The 17,078-nt window shown below is 45.9% G+C and overlaps 1 protein-coding gene across 1 annotated transcript in view; it reads left to right on the top strand.

The window, feature by feature from the left end:
- Nucleotides 1-17,078, top strand: part of tacr2 (tachykinin receptor 2) — a 423,398-nt gene that overhangs the window by 1,029 nt on the left and 405,291 nt on the right. Inside the window, exon 2 of the mRNA XM_041209480.1 lies at nt 6,487-6,681. Coding sequence (XP_041065414.1) covers nt 6,487-6,681 — 195 coding nt within the window. The remainder of the gene's footprint in view (nt 1-6,486; nt 6,682-17,078) is intronic.

Below are 17,078 nucleotides of genomic sequence, written 5' to 3'. Positions count from 1 at the left end.
GGTATACAGGCGGGAGTGAGTTGCCCTGGGAGTCGTCAACATCGACTCTGGACCCCATGAAGTCTCATGGCATAAGGTCAAACATGGGCAAGGAAACCTCCTGTTGATTACCACATACTCCCTTCCCTCAGCTGATAAATCAGTGCTCCTCCATGTTGAACACCATTTGGAGGAAGCACTGAGGGTGGCAGGGCACAGAATTTACTCTGGATGGGGAACTTCAATGTCCATCACCAAAAGCAGCTCGGTAGCACCATTACTCACCAAACTGGCCAAGTCCTAAAGGACATAGCTGCTAGACTGGGTATGCGGCAGGTGGTGAGGGAACCAACAAGAGAGAAAAACATTCTTGACCTCATCCTCACCAACCTGTCTGCCACAGCTGCATCTGTCCATGACAGTATCAGTAGGAGTGACCACCGCACAGTCCTTGTGGAGACAAAGTCCCATCTTCACATTGAGGATACCCTCCATCATGTTGTGTGGTGCTACCACTGTGCTAAATGAAATAGATTTTGAACAGATCTAGCAACTCAAGACTGGGCGTCCATGAAGTGCTGTGGGTAATCAGCAGCAGCAGAATTGTACTAAAACACAATCTGTAACCTCATGGCCTGGAATATCCCCCCACTCTAGCATTACCACCATGCCAGGGGATCAACCCTGGTTCAATGAAGTTTACAGGAGGGCATGCCAGGAGCAGCAAAACCTGATGAGGCTACAATACAGGACTACTTGCATGCCAAACAGCACAAGCAGCAAGTGATAGACAGAGCTAAGTGTTTCCACAGCCAATGAATCAGATATAAGCTCTGCAGTCCTGCCACATCTAGTTGTGAATGGTGGTGGACAATTAAACAACTCACTGGAGGAGGAGGCTCCACAAATACCCCCACCCTCAATGGTGGGGGAACCCAGCACATTAGTGCAAAACATAAGGCTGAAGCATTTGCTACAATCTTCAGCCAGAAGTGCCAAGTGGATGATCCCTCTCAGCCTCCTCTGGAGCTCCCGAGCATTACAAATGCCAGTCTTCAACCAATTCAATTCACTCTATGTGATATCAAGAAATGGCTGAAGGCCCTGGATAGTGCAAATGCCATGGGCCCTGACAATATTCTGGCAATTGCACTGAAGATTTGTGCTCCAGAACTTACCAAGCTACAACACTGGCATCGACCCAGCAATGTGAAAAATTGCCCACATATGTCCTGTACACAAAAAGCAGGACAAATGCAACCCAGCCAATTACCATCCCTTCAGTCTACTCTCAATCTTCAGTAAAGTGATGGAAGGGGTCATCAACAGTGCTATCAAGTGGCACTTGCTTAGCAAAAAACTGTTTATTGAAGCCTAGTTTGGGTTCCTCCAGGGCCACTCAGCTCCTGACCTCATTACAGCATTGGCTCAAACATCGACAACAGAGCTGAACTCCCGACATGAGGTGAGGGTGACTGTTGTTGACATCAAGACCACATTTGACTGAGTGTGGTATTAAGGAGCCCGAGCAAAACTTGAATCGGGGGAAAACTTTGCTGGTTGGAGTCATACCTAGCACAAAGGAAGATGATTGTGGTTGTTGGAGGTCAATCATCTCAGTTCCAGGACATCACTGCAGGAGTTTCTCAGGGCAGTGTCCTGGGCCCAACCATCTTCAGCTGCTTCATCAATGACCTTCCTTCCATCATAAGGATAGACAATAAATGCTGGCCTAGCCAGTGAAGCCCATATCCCTTGAATTAATAGAAAAAAATCCTGCTTTTGCAAATTGGGAAATTAAATTCAGTAACTTGATGGTAAAATTAATTTGAACCTACTACTGTGAGGCAGTTTTTCCACTGTAACAAAACTTCTTTCACCAATGGAGTGTGTCACCCTCCATTGACTCAGTCCCACATTTTAAAGTGGATCAGCTGACCCAGCAGGACCAGCTGAAGCGGAAACTTCCCATCATCACCCTCCCAGTGCAGCTAGAGAGTGTGGACATTGCACAGGCAATGAAGAAACAATCAATCAGAATTTCCAATCAATGCGAGCATCTAGAAAGGCACAGGAAAGCCGCAAGTATTTGTTAAAGGCAAATCATGTTTGATAAATTAATAAAAATGTTTGATGAAGTGACCAAATGGATAAAGGGGATGCTGCAGATGCAAAATATAAACAAAAGGAAAAATACAACGATGCTGAAAATCAAAAATGAAAAGAGAAAATGCTGGAAATACTCAGCAGATCTGGCAGCATCAATGGAGAGAGAAGTAGAGTTAATGTTTCAGGTTAATGATCTTTCATCAGAAATGGAAGAGACTGAAAACGTGACTGGCTTGAAGCAAGTACAGAGATATTTGGGGTAGGGTCTTGGACAAGTGAAAGGCAAAAGAGATTAAATGTCAAAAGGGATGATGTTTCAAGTCCAAAGGAGATGGTAATGGGACAAGTAAAGAAAGAAAGATGGGTCGAAAGGAGGTGTGAATGAAAACAGTAGAACCATTATCAGCACTTTCTGCCCCAGGAACGTGAGCAGTGGTTATGTTCTGAAACAGTTGAATCCAATGTCAAGCCTGGAAAGTTGTAAAGTGCCTACTCCACAACTTAATTGGAACAGTGCAGGTGGCTGTACCTTGCCTTGTCATTTAGAAGTTTTAATTTACATTCAAGAACACATATCCTTCCTCACAGTTCTATTATGTCAGCACTGGATTCAACTTTCCCACTCTCCTTCAAAACATTCATTTCCTCTGTCACAATTAGCTATCAGTACTAGTGCTCTCTGCTTCACCATACCTTGCTCAGGTTTTTCCTGCATCTTTTATTCAGATGGCTTTAGCTTGTTTGCAACTATCATTAACTCTTTCTTTTCAATGTCTTTTAAAATTAGCAGGCTGAGTTCCTGAATCTTTGGACACATCTTTAGTTGAAACTTTAATTTTTGCAGCAGGTTTACAGAAAGCTATTGATTCTTTTAAATCACTCAGCTTTTGCTTTAAAACTTCAGTTTCAACAGCCTCAACAGACTTTCTCAAAACCATTGGTGATGACAATGCCTTATCCCCAGCCTAGACATTTCTGACTAAAAAATCTACACTGTCAACAGGCAAAGTAGGAACCACCCCAACAATTACAGAACAAATTATTAATCCACATTTTAAATTAACTCTATACAAAGGAACAGGTAAATAATTTCCATCAGTACCCCAAATCAATATATTTTTATTTATCAGATTTTCTGGAGAGGAATTCTTGTCACCTGCCAGCGTCAGTAACTGTGCTGACCCTGTATCCCTAGGCTTCCTGCCTCACCAGATAAGAATGGGGACACTTCACCTTTACACAGAAAGCTTCCATAATTTCCTGCACTCTGTCCCTCTTCAGTAGTAAACCAAAGCAAGTTTAACAGCTTGTCATCAACTTTACCCACTGGGACAATGTTTCCTGGAGGAGCAGCGTGCACCCTTACAAATGACACAGTCTTGCTTTGGGTGACAATTGACAGGCAGGATTTACTGGAAAAGCTGACTATACTTATAGTGGATAAGCAGATAAACCCCTGGTCCAAATATCTTACATCCCAAGTTGCTAAAGGAAATGAAAGTAGAGATAGTGGAAGGGCTTACCATAATCTTTCAATATCCCCTTGATATGGGAGAGGACTGGCATCAAAGTTGAATTCCATAGGATCAAAGAAGGCAGTGGCAGTGTAAAAATGAAATTAGCTCAGAAACAGAAAACAAAAAGCAAAGGTGAATATGTTTTTCAGACTGGAGGCAAGTATACAATGGCATTCCCCAGGGGCCAGTATTAGGATCACTGCTCTTTTGTTATTGATTAATGACCTGGACTGACATGCCTTATCATGCCTCAGTTGATTAGATTATTACACTGCAAGCTGAGAAATGACACTTTCTACATTACTGCTGTACTAAAGACAGCTCTAAGTAACTGTAGAGTTGATGTTGTCCTCTGACATCTCCATCATTCTCACCCATTGTAATCTGTCTCTCTCTGAACTTACTGGACTCCGTTCACTCAGGTCCAACCCCAACATTGTCATCAAACCTGCTGACAAGGGTGGTGCTGTTGTTGTCTGGCACACTGACCTCTACCTCGTGGAGGCTGAGCGTCAACTCGCAGACACTTCCTCCTACCTCTCCCTGGACCAGTGAACATCAAGCCATTGTTTCCAGGACAGTCACTGACCTCATCTCCTCTGGAGATCTTCCTTCCACAACTTCCAACCTGATAGTCGCCCAACCTCGGACGGCCCGCTTCTACCTCCTACCCAAAATCCACAAACAGAACTGTCCTGGTAGACCGATTGTGTTAGCTTGCTCCTGCCCCATGGAACTCATTTCCCAAACAATCCCCATCCACCACTACTCTCCTCCGTCTGGCTGAACTTGTTCTCACACTGAACAATTTCTCCTTCAACTCCTCTCACTTCCTCCAAATAAAAGGTGTGGCTATGGGTACCCACATGGGCCCCAGCTATTCCTGTCTCTTTATGGGGTATGTGGAACATTCCTTGTTCCAGTCCTACTCCGGCCCCCTTCCACAATTCTTTCTCTGGTACATCGATGATTACTTTGGTGCTGCTTCGTGCTCTCGTCGGGACTTGGAAAAATTTATTAATTTTGCTTCCAATCTCCACCCCTTCATCATTTTCACATGGTACATCTCTGACACTTCCCTTCCCTCCCTTGACCTCTCTGTCTCAATCTTTGGTGATAGACTGTCCACCAATATCCAGTACAAACCTACCGACTCCCACAGCTACCTCGACTACAGTTCCTCACACCCCGCTTCCTGTAAGGATTCCATTCCATTCTCTCAGTTCCTTCGCCTCTGTCGCATCTGTTCTGAGGATGCTACCTTCAAAAACAGTTCCTCTGACATGTCCTCCTTCTTCCTTAACCGAGGTTTTCCACCCACAGTCGTTGACAGGGCCCTCAACCGTGTCCGGCCCATCTCCTGCTCATCCGCCCTCTCGCCTTCTCCTCCCTCCCAGAAACATGATAGGGTCCCCCTTGTCCTCACTTATCACCCCACCAGCCTCCGCATTCAAAGGATCATCCTCCGCCATTTCTGCCAACTCTAGCATGATGCCACCAACAAACACATCTTCCCTTCACCCCCCCTGTTGGCATTCCGTAGGGATCGTTCCCTCCGGGACACCCTGGTCCACTCCTCCATCACCCCCTACTCCTCAACCCCCACTTATGGCACCTCCCCCATGCCCACGCAAAAGATGCAACTCCTGCCCCTTCACTTCCTTTCTCCTCACCGTCCAAGGGCCCAAACACTTCTTTCAAGAGAAGCAGCATTTCACTTGCATTTCCCCCAACTTAGTCTACTGCATTCGTTGCTCCCAATGTGGTCTCCTCTACATTGGAAAGACCAAACGTAAACTGGGCGACCACTTTGCAGAACACCTGCAGTCTGTCCGCAAGAATGACCCAAACCTCCCTGTCACTTGCCATTTTAACACTCCACCCTGGTCTCTTGCCCACATGTCTGTCCTTGGCTTGCTGCATTGTTCCAGTGAAGCCCAATGCAAACTGGAGGAACAGCACCTCATCTTCCGGCTAGGCACTTAAGAGCCTTCCAGACTGAATATTGAATTCAACAACTTTAAATCTTGAACTCCCTCCTCCATCCCCGCCCCCTTTCTGTTTCTTCCCCCTTCCTTTTGTTTTTTCGAATAATTTATATAGATTTTTCTTTTCCCACCTATTTCCATTATTTTTAAATCTTTTATGCCCTGCTAGCCTTTCCACCCCACCCCCACTAGATCTGTACCTCGAGTTCCCTACCATCCATTCTTAATTAGCACATTCATTTAGATAATTTCACTACCTTCAATACCTCTGTGTTCTTTTGTTCTTTTGTCTGTGACATCTTTTGATTATCTGCTCCAATCACTGTTTGCTGTCCCTACAACCACACCCCCCCACTTCCCACCACCCCCCACCTTAAACCAGCTTATATTTCACCACTTTCCTAAGATTCACTCAGTTCTGTTGAAGGGTCATGAGGACTCAAAACGTCAACTCTTTTCCTCTCCGCTGATGCTACCAGACCTGCTGAGTTTTTCCAGGTAATTCTGTTTTTGCTTTGGATTTCCAGCATCCGCAGTTTTTTGTTTTTATCTCTATCATTCTGCTTTCCAGATGCACAATATGGACATGGAAGCACTGTGGGAATGCTAGTGCCAGATAATACCAATCATAGATGCTTTCAAAAGGAAGTTGAGCAAGTACATGAGGGAGAAAAGAATAGAAGGATATGTTTGGATGAAGTAAGGTAGGAGGAAGCTTGGGTGGAGCATAATGATTGGCATTGGCCTGTTGACTGAATGATGATTCTAATACCGGTCTTTCTCTGTACTATATGTTCTACATGATTATAAATGAAGAATGAGCATAATATGGAGGATTGAGAGGTGCTATCTGATTACTTACTATGTAACACTTGCTATATCTCACTGCACAGGTACATTGCCATCATCCACCCTTTGAAGCCCAGGCTGTCCTCCAGCTCGACTAAGATAGTGATTGGCGTTATCTGGCTGCTGGCCCTGGCTCTAGCATTCCCACAGTGCTTCTATGCCCGTATTGTGCAATCGGAGAGCAGAGTGATCTGTAACGTGGACTGGCCTGGGGATGTCGGAGGACAACATCAACTGACGTAAGAATCTGTGCTCAGTTCTCCCCTACTGTTACAGCTAGTATTAACCATGCCCATTTGCAAATGTGGATGCGTATCCAAAAATAATTTCATAGTTTCGGGGGGAATAAAACAACCAAATGGCATAAATCTGAAGAAATTTTGCTCTTAATAAACTGATGTCCCCCTGATGCAAAATCTTGAGCTACTGATTTAGAATTTATGTGAAAATAACATTGTTTCATTGGAAGAAGCTACCAGGACAGGATAGGCTTAAACCTTCACTATATTGGGTATTTGGCAATAGTGGTTAAACCTTGTCTTGTCTTGTGATTTGAAACCTATGAACTGGATTGGTCAGGGGAAAGAAATTGCTTTTCTTGTTACATTAAAGTTGGTTGGTGGATTCCATTAAGCGCAAGATGTCATTGTTAGTACCCTTACAACCCTACACACTCTATGTATGACCAGTAGTGTCACCACATGAAGCATAAGGGCTTTGATTCCATCATCTCTGTGACTGTATATAACACACACTGCAGTTTATTGCCCAATTCCCAGGAAACACTTCTGACACTTTTCCAGGTCTGTGGGATCTTTCAACAAAAGCCAGCTAACATCTGCTGGATCAGATGCCTATCCAAAAATAATTTAATAGTTTGCAGCATTCACCATAGCATGGCAATTCATCCATATGACATCTCCAGAAGGGAGGATCTAACCATCTCCCCTTGACATTCAATGGCATTACCATCACTGAATCCCCCACTATCAACATCCTGGGGGTTAACATTGACCAGAAACTTAATTGCAACAATCACATAAAAGCCTCTGAGTACTGAAGAGGTCAGAGGCTATGGCCAGAATTTTCCCAGAATTGCACTAAGTGCGGTGGCAGACATGAAAAAAGACCTTTTCTTGCAAGCTGCAAGGGCAGACTTTTGCGCCGTATCATCTGCTTGCTGCCTTATTAATTATGCAGGCACAGGAAACACACCATATCACTGGTGGGCAGCCTCTGAATCACCTGCCACACCAGTACATCACCATTTTCTCGCTCTGGGTGCCATTTGTAACATGCAGCTACGCACATAGTTCTCCACGCTTGCAGCCCAGTACTACTCCAGTGAAGACATGGCCCTGAAAGCCAAGAAAGTTCAGTGACCCTTCACTGGAATGCCTTTTGGAGGCCCACCATGATGTCCTCCACCCCTGCTCAGGCCACAGGAGGTCCCGCAATCTCACCACTCTGGCTGGTCTGGTAGGTAGAGACTTGCCAATGAGCACGCCGAAAAGTGATGTGGTTTTGCCTGCGAAGCACTGATGACCATGAGTGCTGCCCGAAGCAAGGTAGACAAAAAAACATTGAAGTACCAAGCAAAGTACAGCTCGCCAGGTGCACGTCACTTATGTACCATTGTAAAACACACTGGCATGCAATCACACCAATGTGACACATGATCCAATGTGGGGTATGATTCCGGTAAGCAGGCCTTATAGTGAGATTCTACAGCAATAAAATTAGCTTCCTGATGTGCGGCAAACATGGCCTGCCATTGAAAGGTGGAGCGGACGATCACAAACTGGTTTTATGACAACCTGAAACTGATTTTTGTGTTCTCCCGATATTTTCTGCTGCCCCCCTGCATTGACGCCCACCGTAAATGGGAGCAGAAAATCCCATCTTATGCGTTTTGTGGTCAATGGCTCACTCCCTGGCTTCTCTCCACCACCTACAAGGCACAACTCAGGAGTGTGATGGAATACGCCCCACTTGCCTGGATAAGTGCAGCTCCCACAACACTCAAGAAGCTTGACACCATCCAGGACAAAGCAGCCTGTTTGATTGGCACCACATCCACCACCTTGAAATTCACCCTCTCCAGCGCACAGTGGCAGCAGTGTGCACTATATACAAGATGCATTGCAGTAACTCACCAAGGCTCCTTCAACAGCACCTTCCAAACCCACACTCTGTACCGCCTAGAAAGAGAAGGGCAGCAGATGCATGGAAGCATCACCACCACCAAGTGACTCACCATTATGACTGGGACAGGACCACGTAACTCATTGTTACTCTATATGCAACTGGTCGTTATTAGAATAATATCCCAATATCTTATCTGTAAATAGCAATAAGTCTGTAACCTGTTGATATTCACCCTGAAACTGTAGCCGGAGTTCCCCTACACAGCACAAGCTGCAGTCAGGTTCCCCAGTGGATGCCATTTTTTAACAGGCTCCATCTCATTCCCTATCTCCTTGGACCCTGGTTCAGTGGAACCTCAGTTAGAGCCGATCAGTTACACATCAAAAACGGCCAACCCAGACCAATCTGAACTAAAAGAGATCGCACAAAGGACATTGGGCTCAGTGTTTGTAGCACTTCTTACAGGGCACATCAAACTCAGTTACACACCAACATTGCTAAACCACTCTCTGGAATCAGACTCAATATAGCAAGCTTTTCATAGAGACTGGAGATTACAGGGTAGGAGAATATTTGACCTCAGTGCCTGTACTGGCAACTGTCCTGTAACCCCATTCTCTCTGACCATCTCATATAGTGCCACAGAAGAACCATAGAAAGAGGCCATTCAGCCCATCGTGTCTGCGCCGGCAAAAGGGACCAAAGAAACTAGCCGCTTATTTTAACTCCACTTTCCAGCCCCTGGTCCATAGCCTTGCAGGTTACAGCACTTCAGATGCAGATCCAGGTACCATTTAAATGAGTTGTGTTTCAGCCTCAACCACCAACTTAGGCAATGAAGTCCAGATGCCTACTACCTTCTCTTTTCAAATGCTTACTCCATTTCCAATTCATGTTAAGATTTAGTCTCTGCCTCAATAGCTGCTTGTGATGAAGCATTCCATGTTCTGATGGCCCTCAGTTTGAGAACTTTCCTTCGAACTCAACCAAACTGAAACAGCTCTTATCAAAGTCACAAATAACATCCTATGTGACTGTGACCTAGGTAATTTTTCCCTCCTCATCCTTCTTGACCTGTCTGCAGCCTTTGACATTGTTGACGACACCACCTTCCTCCAACACCTCTCCACTATCGTCCAGCTGAGCGGGGCTGCTTTCATCTGGTTCCATTCTCAACTATCCTAATCATAGCCAGAGTATCATTTGCAATGACTTTTATTCCTGCTCCCACATCATTACCCCTGGTGTCTCTCAAGGACCAATCCTTGGCTTCTCCTATTTCCCATCCACATACTGCCCTTGGTGTAAGTACTCACGGTAAGTCGTGTTAGTTTTCACATGTACACTGATGACACCCAGCTCTACCTCACCACCACCTCTCAATGTCCTCTAATTAAATATTGGGAGGAGTGAAGCCATTGTCTCTGGACTCAGCTCTAAACTCTTTTCCCTAGATACAAATTCAACCCTACTTCTCCCCAACTCCCCAGCAATAGCCTTAAAAATGTACCAGTCTGTTCACAACCTTAGTGTTTTATTTGTCCTTGAGATGTTCCTTCAACCGTATATTCGTGCCGTCATTGAGTGTGCCTATTTCCACTTCCATGACATCAAATGAGTTCACTGACTATCTCAGCTCATCTTTTTTTTAAATTCATACACGGGATGTGGGCTTCGCTGGCTAGGCTAGTATTTATTGCCCATCCCAATTACCCTTGGGAAGATGGTGATGAGTTGCTTCTTGAACCGCTGCAGTCCATGTGGTGTAGGAACACCCACAGCGTTGTTAGGGAGGGAGTTCCAGGATTTTGACCCAGCGACAGTGAAGGAATGGCGATATATTTCCAAGTCAGGATGGTGAGTGACTTGGAGAGGAATTCTAGGTGGTGGTGTCCCTATCTATCTGCTGCCCTTGTCCTTCTAGATGAGAGTGGTTGTGGGGTTGGAAGGTGCTGTCAAAGGAGCCTTGGTGAATTCCTGCAGTGCATCTTGTAGATTGTACACACTGCTGCTACTGTGTGTCGGTGGTGGAGGGAGTGAATGTTTGTGCATGTGGTGCCAATCAAGCGGGTTGCTTTGTCCTGGACGATGTCAAGCCTCTGGAGTGGTGTTGGAGCTGTACTCATCCAGACAAATGGGGAGTATTCCACCACACTGCTGATTTGTGCCTTGTAGATAGTGGAAAGGCTTAGGGGAGTCAGGAAGTGAGTTACTCGTTACAGGATTCCCAGCACCTGACCTGCTTTTGTAGCCACAGGATTTATGTGGCTGTTCCAGTTCAGTTTGTGGTCAATGGTAACCCCAAGGATGTTGATAGTGGTGGGACTTGGTGATGGTAATGCCATTGAACATCAAGGGACGATGGTTAGATTCTCTCTTGTTGGAGATGCCATTGCCTGGCACTTTTCTGGTGCAAATGTTACTTGCTACTTGTCAGCCCAAGCCTGGATATTGTCCAGGTCTTGCTGCATTTTGTCCATGTTTGAACAAAGGCTGTAATGAGGTCAGGAGCTGAGTGGCCCCGGTGGAAGCCAAACTTGGTGTCAGTGAGCAGGTTATTGCTAAGCAAGTGCTGCTTGATAGCAGTGTTGATGACCCCTTCTATCACTATACAATGAACGAGAGTTGACTGATGGGGCAGTAACCAGCCGGGCTGGATTTGTCCTGCTTTTTGTGTACAAGACATACCTGGGCAATTTTCCACATAGCCGGGTAGATTCCAGTGTTGTTGCTGTACTGGAACAGTTTGGCTAGGGGCGTGGCAAGTTCTGGAGTACAAGTCTTCAGTCTATTTCCAGAATATTATCAGGGACAATAGTCTTTGCACTATCCAGAGCCTTCAGCCTTTTCTTGATATCACGTGGAGTGAATTGAATGGACTGAAGACTGGTATCTGTGATGCTGGGGACCTTCAGAGGAGGCCAAAGTGGATCATCCACTTGGCACTTCTGGCTGAAGATTGTAGCAAATGCTTCAGCTTTGTCATTTGTGCTGATGTACTGGCTCCTCCATCACTGAGGACGGGGATATTTTTGGAGCCTCCTGCTCCAGTGAGTTATTTAATTGTCCACCACCATTCACAACTGGGTGTGGCAGGACTACAAAGCTTAGATCTGATCTGTTGGGCATGGGATCACTTAGCTTTGTCTATAACTTGCTGCTTATGCTGTTTGGCACGCAAGTAGTCCTGTGTTACAGCTTCACTGGTTGACACCTCATTGTTCGGTATGCCTAGTCCTGCTCCTGGTATACCCGCCTGCACTCTTCATTGATCCCCTGGCTTGATGATAATGTAAAGTGGAGGATATGCCAAGCCGTGAGGTTACAGATTGTTTGAGCACAATTCTGCTGCTGATGAGTAACTCATGGATGCCCACTTATGAGTTGTTAGATCTGTTCAAAATCTAGCCTATTTAACATGGTCGTGGTGCCACACAACACGATGGAGGGTATCCACAATGTTGAAGGTGCGACTTCATCTCCACAACGACTGCACCGTGGTCACTCCTACCAAACTGCCATGGACAGATGCATCTGTGGAAGGCAGGTTGGTGAGAATGAAGTTAAGTATGTTTTTCCTTCTTGTTTCGCTCACCATCTGCCGCAGACTCAGTCTAGCAGCTATATCATTTAGGACTCAGCCAGCTCGGTCAGTAGTGGTGCTACTGAGCCCCCCTTGGTGATGGACCCTGAAGTCCCCCACCCAGAATCCATTCTGCGCCTTTGTCAACTTCAGTGCTTCCTGTTCAGTGTTGAACATGGCGGAGCATTGAAATTATCAGCTGATGGAGAATGGTATGTGGTAATCAGCAGGAGGTTTCCTTGCCCATGTTTGACCTGATGCCATGAGACTTCATGGGGTCTGGAGTCGATGTTGAGGACTCCCAGGGCAACTTCCTCCCAACTGTATACCACTGTGCCGTCTCCTCTGCTGGTCTGTCCTGCCAGTGGGACAGGAGATACCCAGGGATGGTGATGGTGGTGTCTGGCACACTATCTGTAAGGTATCATTCCGTGAGTATGCATATGTCAGGCTGTTGCTTGACTAGCCTGTGAGATAGCTCTCGCAATTTTGGCACTAGCCCCCAGAATGTAAGGAGGACTTTGCAGGGTTGACATAGCTGAGTTTGCTGTTGTCGTTTCCGGTGCCTAGGTTGATGCGGGGTGGTCCATCCGGTTTCATTCCTTGTTTGAGACTTTGTTGCGGTTTGATACAACTGAGTGAATGGCTTGCTGGGCCATTTAGGAGGGAATTTAAGAGCCAACCAAATTGCTGTGTGCCTGGAGTCATATGTAGACCAGACCAAGTAAGGACAGCATTTTTACAACAATCCATGCTGGTTTCCTGCTTCTTTTGAACGTGAATTTGAATTCCATGGTGGGATTCAAACCCAGGTTCCCAGAGTACTACCCTGGTTTTCTGGATTACTAGTCCAGTAACAATACCACTATGCCATCACGTCCCCCGGTCATCTGCTGCTGAAATTCTCATCTATGTCTTTGTTAGCTCTAGACTCAACTATTCCAACACACTCCTGCCATCCTTCCACGTTCTACCCCCTGTAAGCTTGAGATCATCCAAAACTCTGCTTCTCCTGCCCTTACTCACACCCAGTCCCACTCACCTATCATCCCTGTGCTCACTGACCTACATTGGCTGCTGGTCAAGCAATGCCTTGATTTTAAAATTCTTCTGGCCTCATCCATCCCTATATCTGTAATCTCCTCCAACCCCAGAACCCTCTGAGATATCTGCACTCTTCTAATTCTGGCCTCTTTTGCGTTCCCAATTATAATTTTTCCACCATTGATGTCAGTTGCCTGACCCTAAGCTCTGCAATTCCCTCCTTACTCCTCAATGCCTCTCCACCTCACTTTTCTCCTTTAAAACAATCTTTAAACGCTATCTATTTGACCAAGTTTTCAATCATCTTCTCTGATATCTCCTCATGTGGCTTGGTGTCAAATTTTGCTTTATAATGTTCCTGTGAAGCACCTTAGGACATTTTATTACATTTGTGATGCTATAGAAACACAAGTTAATGTTGTTGTTCTCCCCTTCCACCTTGAATTTTCCAGTGAAAATCCTCGATCTCCATCCTCTTGTTCCCCATTCAGCCATTATGGCAACAATCTTTCACTAATTACCCAATATGAAGGCCCAGATCTTTACTTGTTGCTCATCTCAATGCTACTTCCACTTGACGCAGTATTCTAGGCTCAGCACTGTGGGTGTACCTACAGTACATAGACTGCAGCAGTTCAAGAAGGCAGCTCACCATCACCTTCTTAAGGGCAATTAAGGATGGGCAACAACTGCTACTTTAGGCAATGACACTCACATCCCAAGAAGAATAAAGAAATGAAAATATTGGGCCCCACACCAATCTTACTCCCCAATCTTGTGCTCTTTCCCCTACTTCCAGTCCCCACTTGGATCTCATTCCCCAACATGGAATTCTCTTCCCTGCTGTTGCTCTCCTCAACCCCTACTACCATGTCGCCCTTTCTCATTCCCACCAGAGCCCCAACCCTTCTCTCTTCCCCACCCAAACCTCAATTTCTTAACCTCCATTCGCGTTGTCCTCATTCTCCCCTAGTTCCCCAAGCTTTCCTCCATGTTCCTGTCTGCCCTGAACACCATGTGTCCACTGTCATTCTCCCTTGAACTCCAGTCCTTGAGTCCAGTCTCAGTCACCTATGATCTCTTTCCCCTAGTTCCTTGACAGTTTAGATGCTGAGCAAAAGTTTCCCTTGCCTGGGGAACGTAGAACATGGGGAACAATCTCAGAATAAGTGAGTGGCTATCTAATATTGAGATGAGGAAAGATTTCTCAACTCAGAGGGTTTACGCAGAAGGTTGTGAATCTATGGGATTCTCCCCCGAGAGCAGTGGATGGTCTGTCCTTGAGCTTATTGAAGACAGATGTTGAAAGATATTTGGACACAAGGTGGGTTAAGGGATAGGACAGGAAAGTGAAGTTGAAATCAAAGATCAGCCATATTCTTACTGAATGGCAGAGGAGGCTTGAGGAGCTGAATAGCTGTGCCTATTTCTTTTCTCCTTATGTCCCTGTTCAGCCTAGCTCCATACAGAATCACGGAGTTGTTACAGTTCAGAAAGAGACCATTCAGCCCATTGTGTCTGCACTGGCTCTGGGAATGAGCATTTCACCTAGTGCCATTCCCCCACCTTCTCCCCTTAACCCTGCACATTCTTTCTTTTCATCGCTGAACTCATGTTCTCTTGCTTACACAACCAAGACTCTCAAAGTGGGTACGTTTTGAGAGGATGGGGTGACATCACGGAGCAGAGGGACAGTGTAGGTGGTGCTTCTGCGGTAAACAGTAAGAAGATTCAAGCGTGAAGTTCTCCGGGTTCTTCAGTGCCATTGTTATAGTATTTCAATGTCATGTATCAGAGGTTCTATCTCTGGAAAATTCCAAGATCACCACCTGGTTTGCCTGCTGGCTTCTTTCCCTCTCTGGTGCACTAAATGTGCAATGATTTAATAAAGAAACTAAAGGATCAAGATGTAATCATTGTTTGCACCTTGACCACATTGTGAGAACAAAACGTGTCTAGCTTACCTGCCATAGATTCACAACCTTCTGCGTAAACCCTCTGAGTTGAGAAATATTTCCTCATCTCAATATTAGATAGTCACTCCCTTATTCTGAGATTGTTCCCCATGTTCTACATTCCCCAGGCAAGGGAAACTTTTGCTCAGCATCTAAACTGTCAAGGAACTAGGGGAAAGAGATCATAGGTGACTGAGACAATCTGGGCCATGTAGGAGACTTGATTGACGAGCTCTGTAACTTCCAACCATGCTGCTCCAGCTGTACTCATCCGAGGATGTCTCTCTCTTTCCAGTGAACCAATCTCAGCAACATAATTTTTGGTGGAAGACCCTCAGTGTCTGGCTGCTGAAGGGAGCCATTCAACTCTCAACTGTTTTTCATCCTAAGTGCATTTGTCCCTTTAAATGGTGGAGAGAGGTACTTTAAGGACAGCTGCACAGGCAGCCTTCCAGCCTGACTATAGTGCACTCGCAGTGCAACACATACCAATCACAGGGGTGGGGGTGGGGAGGGGGGGGCGGTGGGGTGGCGGGGAGTGCCATCAAAGTGTATGAATGTGGACAGTCACTGATGAGCAGGTTCTTGAATTGACTGTTCCAGGGAGTTCTTCCTGCACTGTCATCAATACATGATGGACTGAAGTTCATTGGACACCTTGTCCCAGAAAACGAGGTGTACATGCAGCACTACAAACACACAAACATGAGAGCAGAGGGGCTGAAAGCCTTCAACTCAGCCTGTGAGCTGGGCTCAGCAAGCTCTTGAGTTGTTCAATAATGTATGCTACCTCTACCAGAACAGCTCATAATGACAGTCAACTTACTCTTTTTTTTATTCTGGCTAGGCCAGCATTTGTTGCCCATTCCTAATTGCCCTTGAGAAGGTGGTGGTGAGCTGCCTTCTTGAACCGCTGCAGTCCATGTGGCGTAGTTACATCCGTACTACTGTTAGGGAAGGAGTTCCAGGATTTTGACCCAGCGGTAGTGAAGGAACGGCGATATATTTCCAAGTCAGGATGGTGAGTGACTTGGAGAGCAACTTGCAGATGGTGGTGTTCCCATGCATCTGCTGCCTTGTCCTTTCTCGATGGTAATGTTTGAGGGTTTGGGAGGTGCAGTCAAAGAAGCCTTGGTGAGTTGCTGCAGTGTCACCTTGTAGATGGTATACACTGCTGCCATTGTGCATCAGTGATGGAGGGAGTGAATGTTTTAGTTGGTGGATGGGATGACAATCAAATGGGCTGCTTTGGCCTTGATGGTATCGAGCTTCTCGAGTGTTGTGGGAGCTGCACTCATCCAGGCAGGTGAGAAATATTCCATCAAACTCCTGACTTGTGCCTTGTAGATGGTGGACAGGCTTTGGTGAGTCAGCAGGTGAGTTATTCTCTGCAGAATTCCCAGCCTCTGACCTGCTCTTGTAGCCACAGTTCAGTCCAGTTCAGTTTCTGCTCAATGCAATCAGTGCCAGTGAGCGAAATCATGGGGCCTGATAATCTCCTGTTTCTGGGCCCCTTATCCCCCAACTTTGGGGGCATGACCTATGGGCATGTTCTCCTCTGATTGACAGAGATGGGGGTGTGTCCTCCTTCGATTGAATCCTTTTTGACTCAGTGGAGTAAATGCTCAGAGAGGAAGGCTCTATTCTAAGGCAGCAGGAGGTCTGTTGAAGTCCAGGATCCTGGTCACATTTTAGGCCCAACTCCACAATACTAGAGAAGATCAGTTCACTAACACAGTCATATCGCTATCTCTCTTTCCTTAATGTGTTATCAAAGACACAGCAAAAACAAACATTACAGTTTTGCAGATCCTTCTAATGCAGGATGCATGAATTATCAATACTCTGGCTATGTTTAGTCACCACTGTTCAGTGATATCTTATGTAACCTCTCCTCTTACTCTCT

This window comes from Carcharodon carcharias, chromosome 17 (genome assembly GCF_017639515.1).
Source record: "Carcharodon carcharias isolate sCarCar2 chromosome 17, sCarCar2.pri, whole genome shotgun sequence".
NCBI lineage: Eukaryota > Metazoa > Chordata > Chondrichthyes > Lamniformes > Lamnidae > Carcharodon > Carcharodon carcharias.
Note: the sequence above shows the minus strand (reverse complement) of the source record. Positions and strands in the feature narration are given on the sequence as shown.